Genomic DNA, 25,489 nt, shown 5'->3' with positions numbered 1-25,489 from the left:
TAACAGAAGAGAGTCCTGGTAGAAGTATGAAGATACTGCATAAGGACCCTTGGATAAGAAGGGTGGTCTAGCACCAAAGAAAGCTGTTAAGTTACATCGGCACAACACTACAGCAGGGTGTCTGGTCATTTTATTTTTGAAAGTTGTTTTGTACAAAAAACAAGTTACCTTAAATACCACCATGAAAAACAGTACCAGCTGGCTTAATGACTTCATTTTTTCCCATGTTATGAGAAAGACTGAGACCATAATTTCTGCTCTGACTTTTGGTGTTTGCCCACTCATCCCCCAGCAAGAAAACAGGGTCATCTCTTTGCCCCTACTGTCATTGGTTATACTGCTTTGTCAGTATAAAAACCCACAAACCTTATCTGTACCATGCCATTAGCAGTATTCAGCAGTCTGTGCCCTCAAGATCAAAGACTGTTTTCTTCCCATTCTGCCATACTGTAGATGGGAGTGAGGAACTAGACTAAGCAAAAAGCAATTAAGAATCAAAGTACTATGCTCCTAAAGGTTCAAATTAAGTCTTGTAACTCAGCTGTACCTGCTTTTCCCAAGTGCCCAAGTGGAAGGCTCTCTTGCTCCAAGCAGTATTCAAGTACCATCTGCACAGGGCAAGTGTCTTAAGACTGGTGTACATCATGTTGAAAGGGACAGCAACTGGGGTCACTCTCAACACATTTCTGAGTGTGTTAGCATTCTTACTCTTTTTAATAAGAATTGTAGTAGCTTCCCAGGAAAACATTCTGCCAGACAAGGAAGCTTCAGGAAGCATGAGATCACAATTCTGACCATGACTGAGCTGTGTAGGCATAAAGCTTCAAGGCTTCTTAAAGAACTCAACTGATAGCTGTCTTTAATTTTCTGATTTTGCCTTGATGTCACTTACACATTCAGAAAGCATTCCCTTCATTTAGGAGACCATAATTTTTTTTTTTTTTGCTCTTCTGTGATGGAGAAGACAGTATTTTGACTGAATTCAAAAGTAGTGAAACAGCATTTAACTCTGTTCTTTTTAGCATTGCCCCCTCTTGTCTGAGAGGATGGCATGCATCCTTTTACACCTCTTGAAGGAAACAGGTGTCTACTTTTCAACACATTGGCATTAGAAAAAAGACTAGAGGGGTGCTAATGCCTCTTCCAACTCCAGTGAGTCCAGCATAGAGCTTTTCATGCAGGTTATGCTGACAAAGACTGTGTGTAACAGCGCAGGTGCTAGAAAAGCCAAAAATGCATTTAAAGGAAAAAAAAAAAGCGTCTAACAGATTCTGTAAATCCTAGGAAAAAAAAATACATTAAAAGACCCCTCTGCTACAGTCTCAGTTTTTTAAATGGAGACTTCCCTTTCTGCATGCATTCACAGCCCTTTCTTCCTCTCAATGAAGAAACTTCTCAGTGCTGATCATTCACATTGTTTTCTTGCTATCTTATCAACTCTCAGCACTTGCTCCCCATAGCTTTGCTGCTTTACTGCATTTTTTTGGAAAAACAAACAAACAAACAAAAAAACAGAACAGCATTACAGCAATGAGGCATGCCATTGGGGACCAGTGCTGTTCACACCTAGAGGCATCCATGAGACTTGACACACCAGACAGGCAAAGCGTATCATGTAAAGAAAAATCAGAAGAGAGAAGAACTGGCTGGGGGGAAATGGGGAGAAGTGTTGAAAGCCTATCACATTGGTAGCAAGTGGTCATCCCGTTCCTCTGACTCATCACCCAGCTGGTCATCGCCCACACCACGGTATGTAGCTGGTACATTTCGAGGCTTAGATCGGCAGACAAAGTCACAGCCATCCTACAAGCACAAGTTGTTACATTAGAATCAGACTGCATGCAGAATCAGCAGCCACACAAAGCAAAACATATTCAATTTTGCTACACGAACATGTCTACCCCAGTGCTATCTGAGGGCAAGTCCACAGAACCTAGGCTGATAAGAGGATATCCTAGCTTATCCTGAAACTTAGGTCTGGGGTAGAATGTGGTACTGATTAAGTGCAGCAACACACATTCAGAGAATAAACAACACTACTTAAGGTGATCAAGCAAGGGTTTCACATAATCAGGCCTGAACATTCCACAGTTCCCAGCTGAACATTCCTACCTGAAAAGTCTTAATCATAATGAGCAGTAGGGAACCAGCTGCATCAAGGAATTAAAAACAGTGTTCCCCTTACCTAGAATAAGATAGATATCTTCTTTTCCCACAGGGTACACTGTGGCAGGTTTATCCAAGAAACAGTCTATGAAGACAGTGCAGGTGCCTTTTTATTATGTCTTAACACGTGGGCTTAGATTGGGAATATAAAAGGATTTCCACTCACCGCCACCAAATTGCCCAAATCTCGCCAGAAGGCAAAGTGAGGGAACTGCTCCATGCCCTTTGCTCCCACTATAAGGCGCTGGTAGAGAAACCCACCAATGATATAGACTGCGATTACTGAGGAAAACCTAGAGGGCAGAATTAAAAATCAGAACAGCAAAATTACACAAGTAGTCTCTTATAACCCAGTTATACTTGCCTCAGTTTGGCACCGAAGCAAGTAGCTGAACATCACCTAAGTTGAAGAAAGACCATACCAGAAAAGGTCAAAAACATATAGATCTGCTAGAAAAATTTTTCAGGACATCTGCGTGAAGTAGATCTCCAAAGCACAAAGACAGAAAATGAGAAGTCAAGACTCCTAGTCTGAATTTCCAACTGTGGCAAAGAGCTGTTGTACAATTCCAGGAAGTCACACATTCCATGTTTAAGTGCACTGATCTGTAAGCTATGAAGGGAACAAAGCAGCTCTGCAGCATTATGCCTTAACCTAGAATTTGTCTACAAAGCTTGGAGCCACAGTAACATCTAACAGTGACTGAATACAATTATCTAGACTAGTATAACATCTTCCAACAACTCACGTGATTAGTAGAATGGAGCCAGTGCTGAGGTGAGAATCCTCAGCTGGACAAGCCACACTGCTGTCCATCTCAAAGAGGTAGAAACAGTCCTGCTCCTTTTCCCTCTCTTCTGAAATAATGCTGAATGAACTCTGCAATTTGGGAAAAGTTATGTGAAAATACACCCAGGCTTATACTAAACTTCACCAGAAGATAGTTTTAGCTCTATTGGTACAGGGGAACAACCCATAGAGAATGTAAGAAAACATTACTGCACCCTCAAGGCCTTTCTGCTTATAAACAAGCTTTGTCTGACAGCCTCCTGTTCCTGTCCTACCTCATATTGTCACTCACCGCTGTAATTCCTCGCTTGCAAGAAATCATTATCACAGCTCTTCTCTTCTCACCACTGCAGTGCCTACCATATGAATCACCTCCTTTATAAATCAGCATGATCCAGTCACCTGTGAAGAGAGAAAGAATATAGGCTGCAAATCCAGACCAGGAGGCAAAAGCTAGATAAGAAGAGAGATATTGAGTAGTCTTACTTCCATTGAAGACCTGGGTTTCATTGATTCTTCCTATTACTGTAGTCTTTCCAGACTGCCTATCCATTTGTACTACACCAGCAAAATCGTGCAAGCTGCTGTTGACCTCTCTGCATACCCTGAAATGGTAGGCATAGTTTTCAGTTGTGCCAATCTCCACAGTCGTGTTAAATCTGCAGCAGAGAGAGAATAGAAAATAAGCAAACAGAATTACAATGAGTTGAGTTCAAAGCAATTGACACTCAAGACCTGGGAAGCCAGGTCACAGCTCATGCTAACGACAGAGCCCACCCTAAAGCCTGGCCCTAAATTCTTCCACCCAATTGACCCATTAGGTGTAAACACTGCGCACTGGACCCTAAGGTCCACAGCAAGTCAATACTGCTTGTATCATACCTTATTTGACTCAGTGGTTCTAGTTTCTTCAGCAGGGCTTTTTCCATTTGTGACTCAGTACTCTCATCACCAACCACATCACAGCTCTTCTCAGTCAGCGGTTCAGCTCCCACACCAACAGCAAGGGCCATAAAGACTACCAGCACAGCAGAGGTATGGGAATGTGATGACATCCTGGATACATATCACAAAGAACACATGGGATTAACCATCTCAGCCCTCTACAAACTAACTACATGAAGGCTCTTACCGACCATTCCCTCAATCTTGACTACAAATAGAAGTAAAAAACCTATGAACACCTCTCAGTTCTCAACAGACACTACAATCTCTTATACTGAAAAACAAACCAGGCCTCTTTGGGATTCTTTTACAAATTTTGACTTAGAACCACAAAAAGTTTTGCTGCTGAGCATATTAACCAATTTTGATTCAGCCAAAACAGAGCCTAGCAGGCTGAATGCTGGTGTAAGTATCAGGCACGAGCTACTGTTCATTATCACATCCTACTGATAAGCCAGTCAGCAAATAATTTACCAGGCCTCTAATCAAGTCTCTCTGCAGCTTTTGTGTAAAGAGCTTGCAGTGAAGAGCCACTGTGACTTGTCAGGCTCTGTCTGCTCAAGCTCCTTAATCCTAATAATTACGTTATCCTCCAGGACTACTTCAGCTGAGAATTTGAAAGCATTCAGTAGTACTCAGCTGCAATGCCACAGAACAGTTTTCATGAACTGAAAAAGGAAATCGAAACATCCTATGATTAATCCAAGAGAAGGGGAGTAACAAAGACAAGTGGGCATGGGGGCAATGGGTTGACGGTTGGACTAGATGATCTTATTAGTCTTTTCCAATCTTAATGATTCCATGAAGTCTTGAACTTTCAGCCTTCAGGCTTATGCTAAAATAGCACGTAAATCACTCTGCAACTGCACCAGGACAGATTTCCCCTTTGCTTCTCCTAGTGAGGATGTCAGTTCCAGATGCTGGGAACAAACGAACCACAGTTTCATAAGTACCTCACTGCAACTAGACTGGCAGGCTATTTGGTGGAACGTCATCTTTGCCCCTCAGCTCATCCTGTCAAGCAACATCTTCGGAGCTACTTGTTATCACCATGGAGATAAACATGAGTATGGAGAGGCTAGATACATTCAAAGGTTGGATACACCACACTGCTAAGGCCCAGGACACAAGAACTCGTGATTCTCTCCTCACGAGACAAAAGAAGAACTCGCTACTAGAACACACTTCCTCGGGCAACCTCTCCGCAAACGCCTCCTTTGCACAGACGCAGGAGGAAGAAACCGCACGGCATTGCTGTCGGCTTCTGCCAGCTAGCCACCGCACAGGCTGACGAACCAGGCCTGAGTGGCAGCTGCCCGGAACCACCTGCTTACAGCTGGGCAGAGTCAGCCCGGGGCAGCCCGCCGCCTCGTCCCCACTGCGTAAGTACGCAGTAGAAAGCCGGGCTCGCTTTCCGCCACACCTACCTGCTGCCGCGCACGGTCCTCCGTCCGCACCACGGCTCGACGGAGAAGTGGGAGCTGCTCAGGGACAGGCCATGGTCGGCGGGCAGGGGCAGAGCCCAAGGGCCATTACGACGGCCATGTCCGCCTCACTACCCTCGCCCGCCCCATGAACCGGAAATAGGAAGAGCATGACAAAAACTAATGCGCCGTACCGCACCGCCCAAGAAAATCTCGGCCGTAGGCATGCCTATGGCCTCTCTTTAGCCAATCAGAAGCGGAGACAGAAAGGGGCGGCTTTCAAACCCCGCCCCAGCCTATAAGTGGAGCTATTGTGGAGCCCGCCTTCTTTCTCCATCCAATAGTCGAGAGAGAAAGGTTCCGACGTTGCTACCCCCTTCGTTTCCCTTCTCACGGACGTAGAAGGAAGTCTGCCTGGTAGTACCCTGCGGTTACCCTCTGCGGCGGGAAAGCGCGGCTGGAGGCGGGAGTGGCTCGTCCGACGGTAGCGAAGCACGCATGGTGGGCCGTCACGAGGCCGTGCCGCGGGGTGCGCGTAGTGGGCCGCCTGGGTCCGGGTGGGCGGTACTCGGCGGGTTCGCCCCATAGCAGCTCTCATCCTTTGGAGCTGAACATCTTCAACGTTCTTCATATGGGCTGTGCTTCTGAATAAGAGCGCCTCCTACAGTCTCTGCATGTTCTGTGTCACTGTAGAGGAGTTCCAGCTGCTCACGGTTGAGGTTGGTCCTGAATGCGATTAATAAAGCTTTACTTTGATCTGAGACTGGCCTACTTAAGTGATGTTTACCCCAGCTGCGATGGTGACAGCCCAATTTCTAGTGCTCTGTGTTTTAATTTTTTAGAAGAGGTGGGATAACTGGGCCTTGTGTGTCTTTTAGTAAGAAGGAAATGCAGGTTCTAATGACTGTAAGCATGCTAAAGAAGTCACTGGTTTGGGAGGAGACTTTTGTGTGATATACTTGTTGAGCAGAGAAGAACTGGGCAGGAGCATTGCATGTGTCCTGGAAAGCTGATTGATTGAATCTGACAACTTGTACCATGCTGCTGATTCTACCGGGAGCGTGGCACAGGCATCTGCATAAGCTGCGTGAAATTTATTTACATGCACAGTTAGCTATTAACTGTGTTGTCTGTGTATCTGTCAGTTTTCTGTGTCCAAACTAAGGACTCTACTGCTGATACTTGAGAGAAAATTAAAAAAAAAAAAAATCAAGCAGAGCTCTTAATTGTTTCCCACCAACCTTCACTTTTCCACAGGTAACATCTTCCTTTTCCTAATTCCTTTTCAGCTGTTGGTCATGGCCTTCCCTCCTTAGTCTGGGTATTTAAGCAGTATCTGAATTTTGTTGATTTCTTTCCAGCCGCACTTTATGTTCCCAACTAAGCTCTCAAAATGACTATAGCAGTTTTTTCCCTTACTGAGTTTGACAACCATTCCTACACTTCTCTAATTTCCACTGAAATCGTTCAGGAAAGACATCCCTTCTCCTGTGTTGCTCTGATGTCTGAAAGATCGAGGTTGACTGGGACCCTTGGAGGTTACCTGGTCACTCTACTGAGGCAGGGGCCACCTAGAGTGGGTACACTAGGTATCCAAGTGGCTTTTGAAGATCTCCAAAAAGGAGACCCCACTGTATCTCTGCCTGTGCTCCATAACTCCCACATCTCAGAAGTGCTTTCCAGTGTTCAGAGGGAACCTCTTGTGCTCCAGTTTGTGCCAGTTCCCTCTGATCATGGCACTGGGCACCATTGAGAAGAGTCTGGCTCCATTTTCTCTGTACCTTCTTCTCAGGTGTTTGTATACAGTAATGAGATCCTTCTGAGCCTTTTCTTTACCAGCCTGAACAGTCCCAGCTCTCTCACTCTCTCATCATGTGTGAGATGCTTCTTAGTCATAGTGCTCAGTGGTCCTTTGCTGGACTCTCTTCACTAGCTCAATTTCTCTCTTGTTACTGACGCTGTTGAGAAGCTGACTGTTGGGGATCTTGAGAGATGGCAGCTCTCAGTGCCTGCCTGTTTCTCAAGCATGTTTGTACTGGGTGTTGAATATAGAAAAAGATACCTGTAAGTGTCTCAAAGCTCACAAGACTTTTTTTTTTTCAAACCTGTGCTGTACATCTATTGAAAACTGACTCTAAAAACTGAGTTAACATTGTAATAGGCATTTGAATAAGGAACTCTGGGCTAGTGGTGTGTTTAAGTATCAGAAGAATAAACAATTAGTATCCTTTAACCAGGGATGTCACAAAATCAGCAGACCATGAGAAAGACATTAATCAGGATGGTTTGAGGATGTTGCCAACTTGGCAAGAAAACTCAAGGTCTGTGTATGCTCAGCTGAACTACCTTCATTATAATGTTAAAAGTCACACTCATAGATTGAAAAGACCCCTGCCCAGGTGCATGCATAGTAGAGGAAGTATACAGTCAACAATATTATTACTATATAAAAATTACTAATCAGTCATCACAAGGAGGATGGGCTGGAAAAATTATTAGCTTTGCGAGTTTTGTATATAACTATAGTGGTGGTATTTCTGTTTGGTGTGTTTGATTTGTGGGAGACCATCCAGCATCTAGGCTTGCACAAATCTGGAATAAATAAAGAATGTCGCTCCTGAATGTGTGATTACTGACCTCGCACATCAGGCTGTTAATCTGTTTTTTGAACAACACCTCTACTTCCCTTTTGACAGCACTTGGGCTTCTGTCCCAGTGGTCTTTTTAGTCTTGTACCGTACCTATCCATCTGCTTCTGTCTTGAGAGGGAGCACTTCAGACCTGCACACTCTCACAATTACTGCTGCAATGCAATTAAGGCCTGTTGCATTCGCAAGCAATGAGCATGAATTTTGCAAGTAATAATCTCTTCCACTCAGTGCTGTTTTTAAGATATCCCTTGTCAGCATAAGAAATGTTCTATCTCCAACACTCCCCATATTGGTATAAATTGAGTTATTTTGCACAGCTTTCCAACTTTATGTTTTTTGTCTTCTGAATGTAGCCTCAAGTTTCCTGTTTCACAGGCACTCAGCACTCAGCAGCCTGATTGCAGCATCTTGTCATGCACTCTTTGCTTTGCTGTGTGGGAAAGCAGATTGGAGACTTCTTCAGCAGAAGCAAGTGTGGAAATAATCTTTATTGTCAAATTCTCCCCTACTACTTCTCAAAAAGACAAAACTAGACAGGAAAGGAGAGGTAAGGAAGCTGGGTTTTACTTCTAGCAAAAGTGAGATCTAATGAAAACATTAAAGCGGATGAGTCAGTGACCTGGTGAATGTTCCCCTCCCTCCCTTCCTACTTCCACTACTCCTCTCCCTTCATTCCTCACTCTGTCAAGCCCCTTTCAGTGTCTACTATTGAGCATTTAATCCCCTTTCTTCAGAAGAGGCTTGCACTTTTCAAGTTGTCAGCAGCAGTAAGAAATTGTCATCAATAACTCTTTGAATGGCAGATTAGATGTGAGTAAGTAATAAATTAGAGGCATTTACTAATTAGAAATCAGAGACAGAAGAGGTCTATGAGATCGTCTAGTCTTTCTCTGTTGTGTGTCTGTGTAATTCTTCTGATAAGCTTCTTCCTGCGTTGTCTCTCTTCTAGTTTTACGTACTTCCCAATAAGCAATTTTCCAGCTTGAAACTGTCCTGTAGAATAGTTTATTATCAGGAAGATTTTGTTAGTGCTTTCCTTACATTTCTGCTCCATTCTCTCTGTTTAGGCCTAGCAAATGTCACACTGAACAATTTCTCTTAGTTGAGAAATCTCACCTTGGAAGAGTGAGATATTTTGCATTGATGGTCATTTTTTTAATAAACGTTTCCTTCTCCTGAGCTGATTGCTTTTCCTGTAAATGTTTATGTGTTTAAGCAAACTGCTAGCTGACCTTAGCTATTTTTTCAGAGCTGTTACAGCAAAGAGGACTCTTTGGGATAGTAGATGTCTGTGCCCTGCTCAGAATATTTGTGTATATATGTGGTTGGCACAGAACCCCCAGAGTTTGTATCCAACAATCTCACTCCATTGACTTGGGAGGCAATCTTGTGTTTGCAGATGCTTTCATCAGAAAACACATCTTCAAATGCATCAGAAAATGCAGGGGCATCATTTAATTCTCCACTGTTTGTGTTCATCCCAATCCTGCTAGAGATGGGAATTTCAGGATGCTGCGTTGGGATGTTTGCAGTTTTCCTTTTAATACTCTTCCTATCCAAATTGCTTAGGCATTTTTTTGTGTGTGTGTGTTAAAATCAAGAGCCTGAAAGAACTGATATTTTAACAGAATTTCTATGCCTATTATTTATTTCTCAGCTCTCTTCTGCATGCAGGAAGTCCCTAAGGAGAGCAGTTTAAGTAACTTTCTTTAGAAGACCTTTGTTTTCAAAACATGCTCCACTCCTCCATCTCCCTGCCCCCATCACTTTTGAGAGATGTGCTCTCAGGTTTTTATTTCTGTTTTCAAATGCACTAAATCATCTCTGTGACCAGTGTCATAGGTGTATCACAGGTACATAGATCAGTCCTCTGGTCAACCAGCTGGTATTGTCTCACACGGGCTCCCCAGAAATGAGTAGCTATACTAGCTGTGTCCTTTCTGGCTGTTGGAGAGCCTGAAATATTCTGCACTACACCAAAATATAAGTTCTGTGTTCACTTAAAACAGTGTTAGACTGTATGACATGCTTGTAGTAACAGCGAGTTACCAGGTTTGTGCCATACGACGGGGTTCTTGTTTCTCCCATCCTCTACTCCCCCTGGTTTCACATAGATACATTGCCCCCATACTGACACAAGTACCAGCTGAGGGAATTTATCTGGGACAGTGCAATGACATTCTTAGGATGGTCCTAGAAGACTTGAATTATAAAATGCTAGCAACTTTCAGTTTTTTAACCAAATCTAAACTTCCTGACCTAAATATAGTGGGTTACAATGCTTGCAGATGAATGCTGTTATATCACAGTAATCATATCAGAGCTCTGATAGAACTAAATGGGATATATATGTATATATATATATATATTTTTTTTTGTACTAGCAAGCTATAACATTGGTTTTTTACATTAAATATCCACCAGGAAACCTCTCCTTATGCTTTGGGAATCTCTTCCACAGTTCCCCAAATGACAACGTGCAAGTATGTCTGGATGCTCCACTCAGATATCCTTCCTCTTTTCAAGCTCATCTCATAGGTACTTCACTCTCAGTTTTCTACAAGGGCTTCTTCATATGGTACTCCCAATGGTTGAGAACCAAGAAGAAACTCGTGAACCTGTCTTAGGAAGAGAGAATGCAAGTAATAATAGTCTTGATTTATGTTTTTTTTTATTTCACTTCCCTGAGTTGATCATTGCAACTCAAGTGAGGCTCAAATTAAGGTTGAACACTTCAGTATTGTCATGGTTCTGTGATTTTTGGCTTTTGGTATTCCACGTCATAACATCATGTGGGGCACTGGGAGTTTAACTGTTAATGCTCAAGTCCTGGGTACCTGCCCAGAAGAGAAGAAGAACTACATTCCCCAGGGGACTTTGCGGTCAGGGAGAGGAGGTTTAACTCCTGGCAAGGCCACCTGATCTCTCTTTTTCTCGCCTGCCCTTCGTCGTGGACACTGCTCCCATCTCCCTGCTGCTCACCTGGACTGTGCATCTCACCTCAGCGTTGTGGTGAGGCCTATCCACCTTTTGGACATTCTCTCTCTCATTATATTTGATTTATTAGCTTCAATTCTGATTATAGTGTATTATAGTGTGTTATCTTGCATTCCGATAATATACTTAGTAAATTAGTTTGTTTCTCCTCAGATCGGTGCCGCTGTTTTAATTATTCTGGGGTCTCCTGTTTCCTTTTTTTTTCCGGAGGCGCGGATCTGCGGATCCCTCCGCCCCGCTCGTCATGGAACTGGGCTGAACCAGCCCATAAACCGTTGACAAGTATAAATTTGCCTCCTTCACTTTCTTTTTTTTCCTCCACAAAATTATTTAATGGTATAGTTTTTTTTGTTTTGTTTCAAAAACTGAAGAGAACTCTCCCACTGCTCTGGTTTGTAGAGGTGCTCTGAGATTTTTAGTGCTAATTTGCTGAATAAGTTTTTTTTCTTTTTTTCTGTAGTTGCTTTGAAACAATAGAGAGAGTGAACTGCTCTACTTCTTGCCAGTAGGTACCAGCTCAGATGGCATTTAAGAATTAACCGTTTCACTGACATTCCTATAGCATACTCCTGGGAGCAGTTTCCCCTAAAAGCAGGAGCCTGAAGAATGCAAGAGATGCCTACTTTCAGAGGCAACAGGAGAATAAAAACACAGGTGCAAATAATTTTTTCTGAGCATGTGGTCTCAGAACAATTGTGTTTCAACAGATACTTATTCTCTTGTTTATTTTTCAGCTATAAAATTGCCCAGAGAAGTTGTAAAGTCTCTCTTCTTGGAGGTCTTCAAAAGCTGCCTGGGTGTGGTCCTAGGCAAACTGCTTTGGATGTCCCTGCTTGAGCAAGGTTTGGACCAGATGGACTCACACCTTTACCTGTATTGGATTCTGTGATCTGCAGAGAACCTCTACACCGCCTTTAAGTACAGTTGATTCTATTCACTTGAGGCTTAATTTGATTATTTGATTGATTAAAAGTATTTCACCAGAGATGCAAAGGTGACTTTACAAGAGCAAGCAGACACAGAGAACAGCTACAGAGTTCAAGTTCTTCGGTTCTCCCACTGTTCTCCCATGTGCAAAGGTGAGAGTCATTCTATATGACATAACAGGAAATATATATGGTTTTAAAACAAATACCTTTTAATCTATGAGTGAGGCAGCTAGAAGATCCTGCAAGTCCATGTAATCAAAAATAGGATAGAATAGCTCAGTTGGAAGGGAACTTTAAAGATCGCCTAGTTCAACTGTTCCAGACTGACTGGCTTCTAGAAATGCTACAGAACCTTTGCCTTAGGAAAGATCTTTCTATCAGAAAGATAGTGCTTAGAATTAAACTCCGTCACATTGTACCTTGTTTCTCTTGAAGTTTTTTAAGCCAAAACCACAGGTCTAAATGTAATGCTATAAAACAGAAACAAGTTTTAAAACAACTGACTCTGAAAACCTCTCTAAGAATAAAAATAGATTAATAGAAACAGATCACCTCAGATGGCTCTGAGTACAAAACATTGGAATGAACTGTCATGAGTGGAAACATTTCCCTGAGAATGGCCAGTAGCTAACTTCCAGGGGAAGATCTTAGTAGCAGGCTAAATATGTAGCAATAGGTCCCTACAATAATCTCTTTCTCTTCCTAAAATTTCACATTTTTTTGCCAGAGTTCATGATCTGGTCTATTGTCTTTATTTGAACTAAGCTATCAATTCTCAAAGCTGGTATTCTTGTTTTTAAGTTGAACCCCTTCCCCTTCTGTTTTAGCACTGACTTTCTTTTGTGCTTTCGTAGTATTCTTGATATATCATATGTGTTTGCTTTCATCCTCTAGCGAGGGATCCTAAAATAGTCTCTCCTAATGAAGTTTTCCCTAAAGAACAAGTATTTTGTTCCTTTAGCCATGCCTTTTAATTTCTCTTTGAAAATCTTCCTCATTTGTCCGTAGCTTTCTCTTTTGAAGTTGTTACATCATCGTGCTTCCATCACCTGCCCTCCCACTCCCCCCTTTCTGCTGAAACTCTGTACATTTGTGGTCAGTGTGACAGAGAAGCTGCTGGATTGAACTGTGCTAAGCCAGGGCCTGTACACAGTTCACAGCAGTCACAAGCTGATCCTATTTCCATGTGTTTCCTGACTTGCCACTCTTGAGCTGGTTTGCTAATACGTGATTGCTTTCACAATCCTCATCTTACAGTCTGTAATATAATTCTGTTCCTGTGTATTTAGTAGTATTTGCCCAGTCTGTGAGGTTCCTGTTACTACTACATATTAATGCAGTTCATTTAATAACCTACCTTGATCTTAATTTTAATCGGATGGAGAATAGCCTTCTCAGTCTTCCCTATGTATTTTGTATCCCATTGTTCTGATATCCTACTCGTAGCCCATCTCCAACCAAGTCTCTGATGTGCTTGTTGTGGCAGTGTATTTGGTATTCTCCTTCCTCCATTTTATTCCCTAGACTTCTAGTATCTTTTATATATATATATATATATATAAATTTTATAATATATTTCTTTGGGTTTTGTGACACAATCCATAGAGAAGCGCCTGAGATTTCATGAGTTCTACTGGAGACTTTGCAGTTCCAGGAGGATCTGCTCCATGATCTTCCCAAGCACAGAGGTAAGGCTCATTGGCCTGTAGTTTTCTGGGTCTTCCTTTCTTAAAAATGGGAGTAATGTTTCCCTTTTTCTAGTCACTGAGGGTTTTACCCAGCAGATATGATTTTTCAAACATGATGGAGAGCTGCTCAGCAATCACATCAGCCATCTCTTTCAGAACCCTAGGATGGATATCGTCTGCCCCCATGGACTTACAAACATTCAGTTTCATGAGGTTTTGGACATGTTCCACTGTTACAGTGGGATGGAATCCTCTCCCCACACCTTCACCTAAAGGTTCAGGACCCTGGCAGACATGGGAAACCTGACCACCAGTGAAGACTGAGGCAAAGCAGTCATTGAGTAGCTCAGCTTTTTCTATGTCCGAGGAAGCCAGCTCTCCATTGCCTTTAATCAGAGGCGGGATTTGCTTTTAGACTGGCAAATGTTACTTCAGTGGAAGAGTGTTTTCAAGCAATAAACTACACTGCACCACAGCTTAACCTCACTAAGACAGACATGTATTATAATCATACAAGCAGTGCTTCCTTTAATCACATCTGCATGATTCTCCCTTGGGGATGGTTCTTTCTTTGTGGAACAGAGTAACATATTCATACTTATCTGTAAATACCACTGCTACATATCAATGAAGGGGAAGAAGCTGAATTTTTTTTTTTTTAGATGAAGTCTGTGAAATGTAGAATGCAGTGGAACAAAAGAATTGCTAAAGAAATAAAAGCACTATACTTATTATGTAGGAAAGGTGTGTAGCATAACATAGAAGGGAAACATTGTAAGTAGCTCAGAGAGATAGATGATTTAGGTCCTGTAGCAGAACAAACATGGAGGAGGGCTCCAAGGACTGCCTTTTAAGGCAGACAGTAAGACCCAGTAATTGTGGAAGTGCCAATCATGGAAAGGATTGGCAGGAGCATATAGAGAGGATCCAGATGAGGGAGCTTAGGTAATGGTAGCTATTATTAGGATTCAGTATCCAGACTGGAATGATTTACTTTGTTGACATATCAGAAAAGAAATTTTGGCAAATGCGAAGGAAGAAGCAGAAAGAACCCCTGCTCACTGAGACAGCTGTAAACATACCACACTAAGAACCATAGCTCTTCCCTCCCATAATCATACCTAATGGTAATCATGTTGAAATGCCTTTGTGTGAGGGACTGACTGTAATGATAAGGTTAACCACTGGTAGTGTGTGAAAGCAGCAGTACTTGCAACCTCACTAATAGATGTACCTGTGATGAGCACCTGTAACCACAAACAGCTCAGCACTTTGGCGTGTGTGCTTGCCAAAACCATTAATGTTACTTTGCAAGCTAGTGGTTCCGTTGACCATTGCCTGTTAGTAGCACAAGAACTTAGTTGATTAGTTTCTGCATGGAAAAGTTACCTGTGCATTTAGCAACTCAGATGACTCCTTACAAGCTGTGAAGGAGCATAAACCTTCAAATCTGAAGAACTTGGGGTTACTGGTGGATGGGGGAAGCTAAATCTAAGCCAGCAATGTGCCCCCACTTTGCCCAGGAAGCCAACAATATCCTGGGCTGCATCAAAAGAAGCATGGCCAGTAGGTTGAGGGAGGTGATCCTCCTCCTGTATTCACCATGTGCTGGTGAGGCCTCATCTGGAGTACTGCATCCAGATGTGGAGTCCTCAGGAGAGACATAGACCCATTGGAGCATGTGCAGAGGAGCATCACAAAAATGAACCAAAGGATGGAATGCCTCTCCTACAAGGTCAGGCTGAAAGACCTGAGGCTGTCAGTATCTAAAGGGGAGCTACAGGAAAGAAGGGGGCTGACTCTTTAGTAGGGTCTGTGGTGATAGGACAAGGGGAAATGGTTTCAAACTTAGAAGAAGAAGAAAGAAGAAGGGCAAATCCTCAGAACGTCACAGAATCCACGGTGTTGACTTACTTTTCTCTCATTTTTTCTCTCCTTTTCTTCTCTTTTTCCTTGCTTACTCATCTTTTAATAAATAAAGGTACATTTTTGATCGATCAACATCTTGACTTGATTCTGAGTCTTAATTCAGAAACTTTGGGATTAACAGAACAAACTGCAAGCCACTTCAGCTTGCAAAAGCCAGCATGAGTGCATGTGACTCATATACAGAGGTTTGGAAATTGCATGGAGTGTCTGAAGTCCTGTGTTCATGCATTTGTGTTTTTAGATGTTTATCTTGACTTGTAATTTCTTCATTCCATCTATCCAGAAGAACTGTTTTTCAGTAGGTTCTTGCTTGCAAGTGCTCTTCTGTTGATTAATAGTAGAGAAATCTGGTATTTTTACAGGTGACTTCCACCCACACTGTCCTGAGCAATGAATAGTCTACAGAGGGAGCTGTTACTTCTTTTCCAAAAGGAGCAGGATTTGCATTCCAGCCAGGAATCGTGCTGAGCACAGGGAGCTCATCTCCTGTAATGGTTTTTATGTTCTTTGAGGATCTTGTGTTACCTTGCAGTTACTTGGCCTAGTGGCTGGCAACCCTGCTTATGGCAGGGGGATTGGTACTTGATGATCTTTGAGGTTTCTTCCAGCCCTAGCTGTTCTGTGATTCTATGATTTATGACTGCAACATTGTATTGCACCTGCAGTTTCCCAGTGGTCAAATGAGCAGAAGGGAGAATGCAAGTCAAAGAAATAAAATTACTTGCATTATTATTATTGAGTTAGCCAAGAACGCGTTTCCCTCTACACCTTTGGAGTTTTGTACTGCAAAGAGAGGAAACAGTGGACAAATGCCTGCTGCTAGGAGATTTCAGGTGAAATAGAATAGACATGGTAAGACAGGGTAGCATAGAAACAGCAAATTGCAAATTTTGGGACAACAGGCAACTGGAAAACTTTTTTTCACCCAGAGATTTTGTTCCAATAAGGGAAGAGAAATTTGACTAATTTCCAGATTATCATATTTCTCCTGACACAAGTGTACTTGTGTCAGACTCCAATATCAGTTTATCCCTTAGTCTGGGATTGCAGTTTATGTATAGTCAGAGCAATTACTTGCAGTTGCAAGTGTGGAGGACTGGTAGAAATGAAGAGATAATAAAAGCAAAGAACAACAGCATGGTGCTTGGGAGGAAGGTCTGGAGAGAAAGTAATTGACCCAAGTACTGGAGGTTTCATCGGAAAATATTAGATCAAGGGTTCAGTAGGTTGACGGCAAATAAGTTGGCAGTGATTGTTGATGGGATTGTTACTGCTGTGCCACATGTAAATAAGCACTACAAAAAAATTTGATATACAGAAAATGGAAACAAGATCTTGCTTCCAAAAAGAAAGTTACTATGTCCGTCCAATAATTTTATTTTAAAATAATTGAAATTGTTTTTGTATCACCTGGTTGAAAGAAGCAGCTCAATGCAGTTTTAAGGAATCCAGTTGCAGTTTCAACACAGCAGGAAATCTCTGATGTCATTTACAGAATGACTTCAATTACATATTTCTGAGTATGTGAGGCTTGACATTCATAGAGGATGATATATATGGAGAATTAAGGGCAAATTAACATGAAAATATAGACCTTGGTATACCCAGGTAAGGGGATGTCTGCCAAGACACGTATAGAGTTCACAGAGAAGAGGGAATTAAGTTGGGATTGTTCCCAACAAGAGTAGGTCTGCTTTTCAGTAACCACACCTGTAACAGTCAGACCTAGCGAAAATGGAGGAAAACAATAGTATTTTAAGTAGTGTAGTAGAGCGTAAAAACCTGGAGTTTTCATCTTGGATTTTCCGGGTTACTTTGGGTGAGTGATTTTGTCAATACTAGAGACTGTTCAACTATCAAAAGAAGATCCTGTTAGTGGCTCAGAAAGTTGAAAAGACTTAAGAAATAATCCCAGACACTTTGCCTGCATTGTCAAAATGTTAGTAGCCTTTTTGGAAGAAAATCTAACAGTTTACCAGAGAACCCTGGTAAAGAATTAGCAGATATTGGTATTAGAGTAGGCGAAGTTAGCATGCCTCTGAGCTTGCCTAGTTTACCATGTGAAGAATGCAAGAGCTTCGCCTTCGCTAGGATTTTGCAGTGCAGTGCATGCTAGACTGTTTTATTTACCAGCTCTTCAAACATAACCTCTCAATCTTATCCCAGATAAATGCCTAGGAAATGTAAAACAAGTAAATGCATCAGGTTGCTTCAAAAGTGGACCATTCTTCTAAAGGAAGGGATTTTCTGTTGTTCCCTTATGAGGAAGATGCTCCATTCCCTTTATCATCTTTGTGGCTCTGCACCTCTCTCAAGCAGTTCCCTGTCCTTCTTGGACTGAGGGGCCAAGAACTGGACACAATATTGCAGATGAGATCTCACCAAGGCAGAGTATAGAGGGAGGAGAACCTCTTTCAACCTACACACCCCTCCTAATACACTGGAGGATGGCATTGACCTTCTTGGCCACAAGGGCACAGAACTGACTCACGGTCATGCCCAGGTCTCTTTCCCCTTTGCTGCTCTCCAGCAGGTCAGTCCCCAACCTATATTGTAGGCTCTCCTCTTCCACTTGAGTTTGCCCAGCAGTTCTCTGTTTAACCACGCAGGTTTCCTGGCTCCCTTTTTTGACTTCCTACCTGTTGGGACGCTCTGATCTTGAGCATGGAAGAAGCACTCCTTAAATGCTAGCCAACTATATTGGGCCCCTTAACCTTCAAGTACCCCATTCCATGGGATTTTCCCTAGCAATTGATTGAAAAGGCCATAGTTGGCCTACTGAAGTCCAGGGTTGTGATTCTGCTTGGTATTCTGTTCCTGCCACATGAAATCCTGAACTCCACCATCTCATGGTTGCTGCAATGAAGGCTGCCCTCACTGCTTCAGCCAGATACCCCTTGTTAGTGAAGTTGTCCTCGATACTGTTAATTCCAGGGTCGTGGGTTTGAGCCCTACATTGAGTGCCAAAATAGTGTTGGAGTTTGAAGAGTTAATCATGTGACGCCCTTCCCTCCCCACTGAAGAGAAAGAAAGAGGGAAAATCCTGACTGAAATAGGAGAATCTAATTTTTGAGGCCTCTGTAGATCAACAAGGAACTCCTGGACTTACTTAAGCATAAAAAGAAAGTCTGTAGGGAGTTGAAAGCAGGAAGGGAATGGGTTACCTGGGAGGCAGACTTACAAAGAAGTTGTCTGAGCAACCAGGGATCAAGTTAGGAAAGCTAAAACCCAAATAAAATTAAAGCTAGCCGGGGATGTAAAGGGCGAACAAGAAGAAACTCTACAGACATATCAGTGATAAAATGAAGGCCAGGGAAGATATTGGTCTTCTCTGTAAGGAAACTGGAGCCCTGGTCACGAGGGATATGGAGAAAGAAAGCTGAAGTGCTCCATGACTTCTTTGCCTCAGTCTTCACAAGCAAGGTCTATAGCTACATTGTCCAAAATGCAAAAAGCAAAGATAAGAACTTGGAGAAGGAACATCTGCCTGCTCTAAATGAAGATCTGATGTTTGAGACCATCTAATGAAGGTGCACAAATCCATGGGACCAGATTCCTGTCAGCCAGAACTGGAAATCATGTGAAGGCTCCTGGGAAATGCAGTACACCCCCATGTATCTTCCCCTTGGAAGATAAAGATCCCGTTGGATCGTCAGAACTCATGTGAGTCTGCTAAACAGGAAGCACAGCTCTACGGTACACTGTATCTCTATACCAAACAGCCTGTCACATGATGTTATGATATGGAATACTGACAAAACCAAGACAATATCTAAAATAAATGACAAAATGCAATTGCTCACCACTCAGCAACTGATGCCAAGCCAGTTCCCAAGCAATAGCCATCCCGCCCTGGCCAACTCCATCAGCTTTACTGTTCAACATGATGCCACACAGTACAGAATATCCCTTTGTTCAGTCCTGGTCAGCTGTCCTGGCTGTGTCACCTCCCAGCTTCTTGTCCAGCCCCAGCCTATTCACTGGCAGGGTAGCATGAGAATCTAACAAGCCCTTGACTTAGTGTAAGCACTGTTCAACAACTACTGAAATACCATTGTATTATCAGCATTGTTTTTTGCCTAAATCAAAAACATGGCATCATACCAGTCACTCTGAACAAAATTAACTCTATTCCAGCTGAAATTAGGACAAGGAGTTTTCATACAATCATAGAAATACTTGGGTTGGAAAGGACCTCAAAGATCATCTAGTTCCAACCCCCCTGCCACAGGCAGAATTGCCAATTGCTAGATCAGATTGCATGGCCTTGAACACCTCCACGGTGTTTCCTTGAGGACCTCAGAGATAACCTTTTAAAAGTTAGCCAAAAAACTCTAGAAAGCCTACTGATGTTCTCAGCTATACCCTCAGCAGATGGAAATAAAAAGAGATTGAGGGAAAGCTGATTGTCACTGCCTTGTCTATGCTATCATCTATAAAAAAGTGAAACACATTGGTCATGCATAAACCCTAGCAATTAGTCTGGCAGAACCAAAGATGCTATTGGGACTATTATGGAGGCCAAGCAGCTTGAGGGCAAATTTTGAAAGGTGGTTTGGTATCTGCGTGTGTTCACTGGTACCTACTGGAATTTTCAAGCCTTTACAAACCTGCTCCCTTAACTGACAGTAAACACTTCTCAGATTTTGGCTACAGAGTGCTTTCAGGAACAAGGAGGATCTTTAGTCGTAAAGATCATGGGTTTTGATCAGTGTGAGACTATTTTCTCAAAAGTGCAGCTTTGACTTCTCCTGCTGTGTGCAGTCCTACACCTCTTTTCTGTAACCAGTCAGTCAGTTCAAACTAATGTAAACAAAAAGGCTTTGACCATCCCATGTACAAACCCTCTTCTATGCGAGTGAGGCAAATCTGGGTTACATTTTTTCTGGGCAGACAGCACAACATTAAGGTACCATATAGAGAAGGCAGAGCACAATCTTGGGCTGTGTTTCTTTTGTGAATTCCCCAAGGAACTCAGACATGCAAAACTATTCTCTTTTCTTTCCCATCAAGGTCACTACGGGACAGAATGAGGTTTCTAACGAAGGGTTGTTGTGTAATTGCACTTGGATTTCTTAACTCCAAACTTTCTGAGCTTAAGAAACTTATGATGGTAGTAGTAGGAGGGAAGGACAGACAGGTAATCATTTTATCCTAGGCTTTTTTAATGCCCAAATAATGTTTTACATTCTGTAACACAGATGTCTATTCTTTGGAGTTTGAGTTAGGACTATGAGAAAGACGCATACATCCAGCCACTTGCAAGGGTAATAATTACCAGAGCTATTGATCTTCCTGCTGCAGACCAAGGTAACTACAATAAAGACAATTGTCAAAAAGAAATTTCCCTCTAGTTACGTTACCCATCACACTGCTATACATGGATTTTCGGGTATTGAAACCAAGAAGGACTCCATCAAAAAGCAATAATTTGATCTATATATCCCAATAACTTGAACTGGAACAAGAGCTGTGACCCAGGCTGCATATGTTCTGCAGCATGTGAGCAAGTTCTGTTCCGGGGAATGGTTAATGTGTTACATGCTGTTACTTGGGTTGACCTTTTGGCAGCTTCTCCTTATGTTACTGTCCGTGTTTCTGTCAGGTGAAGGTCAGGCTATCCCAGGTTTGATTGTCCAGCTGCTCTCTGGCCCCTTTTCCTGGCATTAGCTATTGTGAGACTAGGAATGAACTGCACAAGAGAGCAGAGTGGGTAGAGGAGTAACGTTTTCACAGTTTGCATTCCCTGATTTCAGATCTGTAAGACTGACATATTTGTCCTGCTTGTAATAACTGGCAAACTCACTCTTGCTTCCCAAACACTCACTCATTCTTCTCCCAGCTGAAAGGAAATAATATCTCCTCCAGCAGCCTCCAGGATCAGAGATGGGTGCAGCCCTACACAAGGAGTCTTGCTGTAAATTGAGGTCTTTTTACTACCCTCTGCTGTTAACCCTTCTTTGCTTTAGCTACCACTCTTGCTCCTCCATTTCTTGCTGCCCTGCCCCAGAGAGAGACAGCTCTATCCTGCAGGCATCCTCCCCTCCCTCTTTCCTTTTGCATCTGGACTTCTGCCTGGATTCAAAGAGCTCCTCCTTGCAGCCTCTCCCATTTCTGGATGGTGCCTGGACCCTAGTCCTTATCTCCTCCAGTGCTTGGACTGTTTGCAGCAGAGTATAAAGGGTTGACTCGAGGACAAAGTAGCAGTACAAGCACCACTGGACTAGGCTGGGTGGATATTTTACCTAACCACAGCCAATTCTGCACCATGGGGAAAGACGGGTCCAGCAAATTAAACATCTTCATTCTCCTCTTCTTCCTCCTTGGAGATGCTTCACTCATCACAGAACCGTAAGCTACACGGGGGAGACTCTAGGCAGGCTGGAGACCTGGGTTTATTTCTCTGTTTCTTTGTCTTTCATCTTTCAACTACCTTCTTTTACCTTGAAACAAAGACACAAGGGCTGGGTAAAATGTCTTCTACAAACAGCAGCTCTGGTGCTTTTGAGGGACTAAGGAGAGTCTGTGCAATTGAGATATCAATAAAACTGCAGCCTAAATAAACAAATAAAACAAAAAGAAGAAGAGCAGAAAGAAAGAGCTTTTGCTTTTTCACAGAGCTGACAGCATTTTAGCAAAATTTCTTGCACCAAATTGATTATTTACTTAAAAGACAACTTTTTATAACCGTTTACACACTCATTTTTTTCCCCAGAGACTGTTTTTGAAAAGACAAACATTTCTTTCACTTATTACCTTACTCCTTGGTCAAAATGCCTGGGAGATGTGAGTGGGTTTTTTGATTAATAACATGGCAAAAAAAAAAAAAAAAAAAAAAAAGCAGATGACAAATCTGGCATGACCATAAATGGTTTTATTTCTTAATTCACATTTTTCAGTTCAGCCAAAGGAATGAAAATTTCCTTCTCAGCCAGGGTTATATGTCACTGTAGAACTGTGGCTGTTAGATCTGTGTGGTACTAGCAGACAGCTAGCAGACTGTATCTTACTGCGTTCTTTCCTTACTCTCTTTTGCCCTATTGGTATGTGAAGGAGTGACAAATATTGCCTGGCAAAGGTGACAATTGACTTTTTGTTTTTTACCACACCATTCATAATCTCAGAATCGAGTGCTTCTGTCGTGCTAAAGTTTGGAAAAAATATCCCTTCCAGACATTCGCACTGAGAATTTTCTGTGGTATTTTACTTTCAACAGCAGCCTCTCTGCTTTTCCCTGCTGTTAGCAGGCATGATGGAAATCCTTTTCCTGTATGGTGAAGTCAGACTGGTTTATTTGCTCTTTCTGTACAGCTCCAGCTACATGCTCCTGCACATCTCACCTAATCCTCCCCTCCTCTTTCCAGGCAGTACATGGTGCTTCTACCGTTTCTGATACACACTGATTCCCCTGAGAAAATCTGTGTTCAGCTGACTCACCTGAATGAATCTGTGTCGCTGAATGCTGCAATTGAGTATCAAGGGGAAAACAGGAGCTTGATTGATGATGTGGTGTCGGAGAACGATTTGTTTACCTGCATTCCTTTCACTGTAAGTATCTTAATCCCTGTAGGATAAACTCTAGCGGCTCTGAGTAGTAACAAACAGAGTAACTCTGAACAGGTATTCACTTTCCTCTTGGCCACAGGTATACTCATGTCTATCCTCAAAACACTGTCACTGCTGAGCTCTCCTTAGCAAAGATATCTAAATGAGAAATGCTGAATCCCGGAAAGCCTGCCGCTGTTTAGGACAGTAAGAGGAGAGGCCTGGAGAAAAGTAGATTTGGCAAATATGTTAAAAAATATTGTTTTGTAGCTGAGAATTTGCTCTACCAAGTAGTATTATTGTGCTTTATAGATCTGCTTTAGTTTCCATGGAAATAAATAGGAGGCATTATTTTTGGAGTGACTTATGTAATTGGTAGTTCCTAAGTCTAAAGCAACAGTCCTGGGCAACTGGGAATGCTGGTAACCTGGCTCACTATACAGATTATATCTTTGGCCTGAAGGCTGAAGAACTGGTTCTCAGGATACTTAACAGTTGAAATCTATGTCATGCATATGTTGAAGACTGCTATTTTGTCACTTGGAGAGAGATGTATGGAGATCTGGTATGGCTGGTTTGAAAAAGGAAATGTTATGCAAAGATTAGAGATATTACCTGAAAGAAGAGGAGGATTACTCCATTCCTCTGTGAATGTCAAGATGGAAGAGACAGATTTTCATCAATGCAGGAAGAACTTCTTAAAAATGAGTTGCAGAGTTGAGTTCCTTTACTGCATAATACTTGCATGATCACTGCATAGCAATAGGAAAGTAGAGGAATATAGTACAAGAAAAGGTCAGTCTCTTGTTCCTGATTCAAGTCCCTTCATCTCTGTGCCGGGTCTGTCACAATTACATTAGATCTATTATTTTAGGAAAGCCTGTTCAAGAGGCCTTTACAAGTAGTCCATAACTCAGTTGCCTTCTTACAATTCTCCAGATTCCAAAATCAAAGAGCCAGTCAACAGTCACATTTATTACTGTAACAGTGAAGGGGGAGACTCTGCAGTTCAGAAGCCGCAAGTCAGTGCTGGTCAAGAATTCTGAGAGTTTGGTCTTCGTCCAGACAGACAAACCTATCTACAAGCCTGGACAGACAGGTACGAAGAGGGGGTGGAGATTTGTACTTGAAGCAGAAATTCCTAAAACTGTTGTGCTGTTCAGGCCAGATGTTGACTGCTTTCACTGGAGATTGGAAGATCAGTCTCACATGGCTGAGGTGTATGTTTTTAAAGCTCCACATGGGAACAATTTGGAGAATTTTAAAGAATATGCATGGGGCACCTACACACATTTCCGTTGCCGCTGGGAGTTCTGTTGTTGTGGTCCATGCAGCTTGATCCCCTTCTGTGCTGTTTTGAACTCTTTTGTTATAACCACAAAAACTAGAGCAGTGACTGGATATTTATTTTATAGAAAACAAGGTGAAAGTTCAGGCTAAGTCATGAAATAGTTTTCAAAGTGACAGCTGATTTTGCACTATGAAGATAGATAAAACCATATAAGCCATTTCTTCTGAGCCATTCATCTTCTAAACTTGGCCTGGGCAGGAACAAATGTCATAGAAGAGATGCTGAATTCTCTGTTTATCTAGAGCCAACACAAACTTGCAGCCAGGTGCCAAAATGATTTGCTTGCATTCATCCTTCCTGAGAAGTTAATCTGGTTAGAACAAAATTACAAGAGACATGTTAATTCCAATGTGAAAACATGATGTTGACAAAGGCAACTTAAATTTAACTTTGTCCTCAATTAAACTGATGCCCACCATCAGTAAAATGTTCACATTGCCGTGATTCTGGTCCTAGCATCCTCTGATTAATATCTCTTACATGGGTAACATAGCATGATTTAACTTTCTAGTGAATGGAATTTCTGTAGAAGAGAATTACTCTGTTCTCTCTTGCACCATCTGTGTTTGCAACTAATGTTTTCTGGTTGGTGTCTGTTCTGTGGAACCTCACTCTGCTTTTGTCCATCAGTCCTTTTCAGAATTGTTTCTCTGGATGAAAACTTCCATCCCTTGAATGAGGTGGTAAGTATGACACTTCTTTTTCAATCATTGTTTGGCTTTAAGTCACCTTTGTGGGAAAAGTGAGGAAAGAGGTGTCTCTTGTGGAGAACTCTCAGTACACAGAGATAGTTGTGCAATTCCCAGGTTATTTCAGATCTTGCTAACAGGATCTGTTCTTCAGATTTCTGCATTCTTGGAATGGTTAGAGAATATAACTTTAAATGAACAATGCGGATGTAAAAACCTCAACAGTGAGAAAATGTGCCATTATCACAGTGGACATGTGCCACAGTTGGTTTTAGCTGACTTTTCTGTCCTGTGCAAATGCTTAATATCAAAGTGCTCCGCTGCTCTCTGTCAGGGGCTTTCTTCCTTATCCCGTTGTATTATCAGCTTTTTCTCCAAAATATGT

At 42.2% G+C, this 25,489-nt stretch overlaps 2 protein-coding genes across 4 annotated transcripts in view; one reads left to right on the top strand and one right to left on the bottom strand.

The window, feature by feature from the left end:
- Positions 1-115: 115 nt before the first annotated feature.
- On the bottom strand, positions 116-5,489 carry M6PR (mannose-6-phosphate receptor, cation dependent). Its single transcript, XM_042866746.1, has 7 exons — positions 5,329-5,489; positions 3,839-4,012; positions 3,443-3,615; positions 3,249-3,358; positions 2,916-3,046; positions 2,333-2,459; positions 116-1,803 (listed from the first exon to the last, which is right to left on the bottom strand). The coding sequence occupies exons 2-7, from the start codon at positions 4,009-4,011 to the stop codon at positions 1,681-1,683; spliced, it is 837 nt and encodes a 278-aa protein (XP_042722680.1). The 5' UTR covers position 4,012; positions 5,329-5,489; the 3' UTR covers positions 116-1,680.
- A 6,462-nt stretch (positions 5,490-11,951) lies between these two features.
- The window catches only part of LOC122177356 (alpha-2-macroglobulin-like), a 38,267-nt gene continuing 24,729 nt past the window's right edge, over positions 11,952-25,489 (top strand). Inside the window, exons 1-5 of one of the 3 annotated variants that reach the window (XM_042866661.1) lie at positions 11,952-12,052; positions 13,508-13,590; positions 22,884-23,067; positions 24,004-24,163; positions 25,046-25,098. In XM_042866661.1, the coding sequence (XP_042722595.1) occupies positions 22,891-23,067; positions 24,004-24,163; positions 25,046-25,098 (390 nt within the window). In that variant the 5' untranslated portion in view covers positions 11,952-12,052; positions 13,508-13,590; positions 22,884-22,890. Of the gene's footprint in view, positions 12,053-13,507; positions 13,591-21,623; positions 21,871-22,883; positions 23,068-24,003; positions 24,164-25,045; positions 25,099-25,489 lie in introns of those variants that run through there. The other 2 variants (XM_042866663.1, XM_042866660.1) reach the window with 2 other exon arrangements.

Source organism: Lagopus leucura, unplaced genomic scaffold, assembly GCF_019238085.1.
Source record: "Lagopus leucura isolate 7727_CA_CO unplaced genomic scaffold, USGS_WTPT01 Super-Scaffold_100001, whole genome shotgun sequence".
In the NCBI taxonomy this organism is placed as follows: Eukaryota; Metazoa; Chordata; class Aves; order Galliformes; family Phasianidae; genus Lagopus; species Lagopus leucura.
This window is presented reverse-complemented; position numbering and strand designations above follow the sequence as displayed.